Source organism: Lucilia sericata, unplaced genomic scaffold (assembly GCF_015586225.1).
Source record: "Lucilia sericata isolate MDLA Ls3-8-SP2 unplaced genomic scaffold, ASM1558622v1 Contig000881F_arrow, whole genome shotgun sequence".
NCBI lineage: Eukaryota > Metazoa > Arthropoda > Insecta > Diptera > Calliphoridae > Lucilia > Lucilia sericata.
Window position 1 is genome coordinate 104,858 of NW_023994871.1, and position 5,797 is coordinate 110,654.

The 5,797-nt window shown below is 34.2% G+C and overlaps 2 protein-coding genes across 2 annotated transcripts; one reads left to right on the forward strand and one right to left on the reverse strand.

The window, feature by feature from the left end:
- The first annotated feature begins 1,438 nt into the window (after positions 1-1,438).
- Positions 1,439-3,614, forward strand: LOC119608803 (cytochrome b-c1 complex subunit 2, mitochondrial). Its single transcript, XM_037963328.1, has 4 exons — positions 1,439-1,708; positions 1,889-2,028; positions 2,093-2,396; positions 2,457-3,614. The coding sequence occupies exons 1-4, from the start codon at positions 1,664-1,666 to the stop codon at positions 3,300-3,302; spliced, it is 1,335 nt and encodes a 444-aa protein (XP_037819256.1). The 5' UTR covers positions 1,439-1,663; the 3' UTR covers positions 3,303-3,614.
- A 336-nt stretch (positions 3,615-3,950) lies between these two features.
- LOC119608804 (syntaxin-8) lies at positions 3,951-5,474 on the reverse strand. Its single transcript, XM_037963329.1, has 5 exons — positions 5,304-5,474; positions 5,049-5,243; positions 4,662-4,987; positions 4,502-4,606; positions 3,951-4,300 (listed from the first exon to the last, which is right to left on the reverse strand). The coding sequence occupies exons 1-5, from the start codon at positions 5,327-5,329 to the stop codon at positions 4,242-4,244; spliced, it is 711 nt and encodes a 236-aa protein (XP_037819257.1). The 5' UTR covers positions 5,330-5,474; the 3' UTR covers positions 3,951-4,241.
- Positions 5,475-5,797: the final 323 nt, after the last annotated feature.

The following is a 5,797-nucleotide window of genomic DNA, read 5'->3' on the forward strand; positions in this document are numbered from 1 at the left end:
AAACAATAAGAATTGACAATTGTTTTGACATTTTACCTGCGACGAGCGTGAAGAAAACAAACCGATAACTATTTTACTTGAACAGTTGTACAAAAAAGTAATCACCAAAAATGGTATTAAAATGCCTATACTTTTTCTGTCACGATTTATAGTGTTGTTACTAGGGTTCTATAGTTGAAACGAAAAGTCGACTTTTCGACTTTTTGCATTTAGTTAAAAGTCGACTTTTCGACCTTTCGACTTTTTCCATTTTATGAAAAGTCGATTTTTCGACTTTTCGACCTTTTTCATTTATTTAAAAGTCGACTTTTAGACTTTTCGACTTTTAGTATTTTATAAATGGTCGACTTTTCGACTTTTTCCGACTTTTTCCGACTTTTCCGACTTTTTTCGACTTTTTTCGACTTTTCGACTTTTTCCGACTTTTTTCGACTTTTCGACTTTTTTCGACTTTTTTCGACTTTTTTCGACTTTTTCCGACTTTTTTCAACTTTTCGACTTTTTCCGACTTTTCGATTTTTTACGACTTTTTGACTATTTTCGACTTATTTCGACTTTTTTTCGACTTTTTCGACTATTTTTTACTTTTTTCGAGTTTTTCCGACTATTTTAGAGTTTTTGACCTCTTTTCCACTTTTTTAAAATTTTCGACTATTTTCGACTTTTCGACTTTCCGACTTTTCGACTTTTTCCGACTTTTCGACTTTTTTCGGCTTTTTTCGATTTTTCGACTTTTTTCGACTTTCCGACTTTTCGACTTTTATTTACAAAGTCGACTTTTCGACTTTTTTCATAGACGATAGTCGAGTTATCGACTTTTTTGGAACAAAATAGTCGACTTCGACTTTTCGACTTTTTTCGACAAAAAGTCGATTGTTCGATTATTCGAAAATCGATTTATAGAACCCTAGTTGTTACTATCTAAAAATTAGCCAATTATATGATTCACTATTTGATCCGTTGATTCTCAAATCGATCAGATTTTTTTGCCCAAAAAAAGTTATATGAATTTTGAAAGATAATTGTAATATGAACCGATATATTGGGTTGCCACTGCCATTAACATGGTATATGGTGCAAATTTTTATTATTAAGATATTGTTGTGCCAAAAAAGTTATAAAAATAGAGATAATTATTTTAGGAATCGATTATTGGCGCAGCCATTGTCTAAAAATGATTATTTTTATATGTGCGCGCGAAATTGTTAAAATGTCCTAGAATTTCTGAACTCATAAAAATACACATGTTTGTGTGTCGTGCTCAGCATTGGCTGATTTGACTAAGGTGACAGCAGAGTGGAATTAGCGAAAATATTTCTATGTGGTTTCAATAAATGTCCATTTTTTTTTTTCATTAGCGATTTGACATTCTAAAAACTTAAAGACATTCCTTGCCATTACCAAATTGCATATACGAAAAAAACATTTTCTTGTAAGAGTTGCCCCATTGTTATAAAATTGTTTGCAGGTGGTTGTCTCAGCTAATTTGACATTAAACGTCAAATAGACAATTTTAGCATTTACAAGTTGTCAGTACTTTGCCAGAAACGAGCCGAGAGAAGAAAAAAATTTTAGTTTTTTCTTCAGGAGGGGGAATTTTCCGAGTAGCTTAAACTTTAGCACATAATTCTTTGAAATAAATTAAATCAAACAACTAATAAAAATGGCTTGCAACGCTAGCAAAGTTCCCTTGTTGCGTGTTATTGCTGTAAGTAAAGAAATTTTTAAACAAAATATGTGTAAAAACTTAGAAAAAGTCTGGTTGAGTGAGTCGCCTTAAGCATGGTTACGTAAATGTTAGAGAAACGTAACCATGAACTGAAATTTTTTCCCTACTAGTTTAAATGGTAAATAATTATTATATTTTGTTTATTGTGTGCTTTAAAAGAAACGCGGTTATTCTGCCACTGCCTGTCCCAGACCAGTAGGACAAGCTGCCAGTGTGGAATGCAAACAATTGGACAACAAAGTTGTTGTTGCTTCGGCTGAAGCTCAATTGCCTGTATCTCGTGTTTCCGTAGTATTCCGGTAGGTGATTTCCTTCAAAACAATAAAAGCAATTGGAGTTATATTATTTTTCCCAAAATTTTAGTGCTGGTTCCCGTAACGAAACCTACGACACCCAGGGTGCCTCTCACATGTTGCGTGTGGCTGCTGGCTTGACCAACAAGAATAGCTCCGGTTTCGCTGTTACCCGCAACATTCAACAGAAGGGTGGTGCCTTGACTGTTACTTCTGATCGTGAAGTTGTTGCCTATACCGTTGAAACTACTGCCAATCATTTGGAAACTGGTTTGCGCTACTTGCAAGATGTCATTCAACCCGCCTTCAAACCCTGGGAATTGAACGATGTTTTGCCCTTGGTCAAGACTCAAGTTGCCAACGTGCCTCCACAGGTTTGTTTTTAAAAATTAAAGCAATATTCTGGTTATATAGTAAAATATTGAAAATTGTAGGTCCGTGCCGTTGAATTATTGCACAAAGCTGCCTTCCGCACCGGTTTGGGTAACTCCGTGTACATTCCCAAATTCCAAATTGGCAAATTGTCTCCTGAAACTTTGTTGCACTATGTAGCCAACAACTGCACAGCTGCCCGTTGTGCTGTTGTCGGTGTTGGTGTCGATCAAACCGCTTTGGTTGGCTTCGCCCAAAGCTTGGAATTGGCTAGTGGTGGCAAATCTGGCAGCGAATCTGCCAACTACTATGGTGGTGATGCCCGCAAGGATACTCCCGGTAATGTAGCTCATGTTGCCGTTGCTGGTCTTGGTGGTGCTGTCAGCAATGCCAAGGAAGCTTTGGCCTTTGCCGTACTCCAACATGCTGTCGGTGCCTGCCCTGTCACCAAGCGTGGTGCCATCAATGGTCCCTTCGGCAAAGCTGTCATGTCCGCTGTAGGTGATGCCAACGTTTCCTTCGCTGCCTTGAATGCCAGCTATGCTGATGCCGGTCTTTTCGGTTTTGTTGTCTCCACCGATGCCCAACATGCCGGCAAAGCTGTTGAAGCCGTTGCCCGTGCCCTTAAATCTGGCACCGTTTCCTCCGATGATGTCAACCGTGGCAAGGCTCTTCTTAAGGCTGCCGTCTTGGAAGCTTATGCTACCGACAGCTCTCTCATTGGCGAAATGGGTTTGCAAGCTGTTCTCACCCAACAAGTACAAAGCGCTGATGCTTTAGTCTCTGCCATCGATGGTATTTCTTTGCAAGATGTCCAACAAGCTGCCAAGAAGGCCGGTTCCTCCAAATTGTCTGTAGGTGCTGTTGGCAATTTGGCCCATGTCCCCTATGCCTCTGATTTGGCTTAAATCCTGTAACAAAAAAAAAAAAAACTGCTGTGTTGTTTTGAAATTTTCATCTAATCTAATTTAATATTAATGTAATTCATAAATTGTAAAACAAACCAAGATAAAACCAAATTGAAGGCTAAACCTTTTTAATGAAAAAACAAAGAAAATACAAAATCTATAGATGTTTTAAATTATACTTGGAAGAGCTGATCCAGTTAATAAATCTAGTGAAGTTGTATTTAAACGATCGATGTAGTGTTAAATTATAAAACAAAATAAAAAAAGGAAAAATTCTTAAAGAATTTTCCAATAAATTACATAAATATAAAATTTACATATATGTTTGGGTTTTAAATGGACAAAGTCCATAGTGGAGTAAAGAATTTGAAGTTAATTTTGAAAAATCGATGTTGAGCAGATGATTATTTACTATACTTGCGCATAACCAGGAGCCTGGAATTTATTCTAATTTATTCTCATATAATATTCTCATTAAATGTAGGATCAATGAACTTATAGAGAGTAAACTATACCTGTCACTGGACTAAAAACCCAATTTGAATCAAAATTAACTACAAAATAGTTACGTCACATGTTCACAAATCATAGGACTATAACATTACCTATTGTATTTCAAAACTTTCCAATTGTAAACAAAAATCTATTTATGATTATACTTTTATTATAAATGCTGTAAAATATCTATTCATATTTTACAAACATTGAAATTTATTTTACATAATAGTTAATAGTACAACTTAATTAATAAAAGATTAATATTATTTTGATTAAATAATTATCATACAAATACGTTACACTCCTTTAGGTATACTTTAGCTTTGGAATTAACTAATTAATAAGACACAAACATACATGTATGTATAAAAAAATACCTTACAAACTACAAGACAAGCAACAATTAGTGGGAGTTGAGTTGATATTTACGTCATTGCTAAATTACAAAACAGCCACTACTGTAATGATGACCATTAAAGTAAAGATTATCACCCAGTAACCTGGAATAAATAAGAAAAGAAGGAAATTTTAAAAGTTATAATTAGGTTTACATTGAGTACTACAAGAACTTTTTAGTATATCGGTTATTAGAAAATGTTTTATTTGCTTGTTCTTTAGAAAAATTTACATGCTTTCAAGAAGCATAACTGATACGACATATAAGTATATCCACATTTTTTGTATAACAGTTATGTACTTACCCCATGTACTACTATCTCTTCTATTAACCAAACCTATATTTCTTGTCTCTATACTAACACCCGTCTCCACTCTTTCAATAGTATTGGCCAAATTATCCAAAATATCTAAAACATAAATTAAGCATAATCATTATAACACAATTTCCTATTCAAAACCTACCATTTTGATCCTCCACCTCTTGACCCAACTGTGTGGCCAATTGTCTTTGTCTGGATAAGGTTTGAGATAAAGTATCCAATCCCCTATTCTGCTCTTCTAGCATACTAATTTGCTGTTGTTTTAAAGTCTGTATATCATGAGCATCTATTATAGGTGCAGCATCACTATCCTCTCCGCTAGCTGCTGCGGCAGCCGAAGAACTAGGATTTTCTAATAAAGCAGCGCGATCATTATTGGCCGTGTTAGTGTATTTACGTTGCAAATTTTGGCGTTGTGTCTGTAAAGTATCCAACAAACGTTTTCGTTGAACAAGTTCCTCTGCAGATCTATGGGAATAAACATTTTTATTTAAAACTAAAAATTATATTAAATTTTCCTTTCATTTACAGTGTTTTATTCTTTTCGGCTTCGTTTAGTTTAAATCTAAGTTGCTGCAACTCACGATCATGTTGTCTCAGGCCCACCTGTATGGCTGTGGTAAAACGATTGTATTCAGCGGACAAATGTTGTTTGCCATCCCTTTGGTTTAGTTGCGATAGTAAAGTATTGCTCAAGCGTTTGCAAGATTCAAACTCTGTTTGCCTAAAAATAGTTTAAAAAAAAGTAGAATTTAGTTGTTTTTTATTAAAAAATTTCGTTTACCAAGAATCTACATCAACTAAAGCCATTTTAAAGAAATTTTCTTGAAATTTAAAGTAATTTTGTGGAAAAAAGAAAACAAAAATTTAATAATTTATGAATAATCAACAGAATGATAACAAAAAACAGCTGGTGGGTAAAAACAAAAACAGACAGTGCAGAACAGAGAGAGAGAGTGGATGCAAATTAAAACAGAGAGGTTATATTTGTACTTGAAGGAAGACGTTATTTTTAAATCAAGAAATATGAACAATATTTTTAAAGATAATATAGCAAAAAATGGAAAAATAAATTAATAAGAAAGTAAGTTTTATAATACATAAACTTTTCGTAGTATAATTATCTAATAATTTAGAATAATTTACCTTTTACTTTGCGTTAATAATTTTAGCACAAATTATATTAGTTAAACCTTGGTAACCCTGTGAAAAACATATGTGTAACAGTGCTACCAACCTGTGCAGCCTAAATTTGTAGAATTCAGCTGTTATATGGCT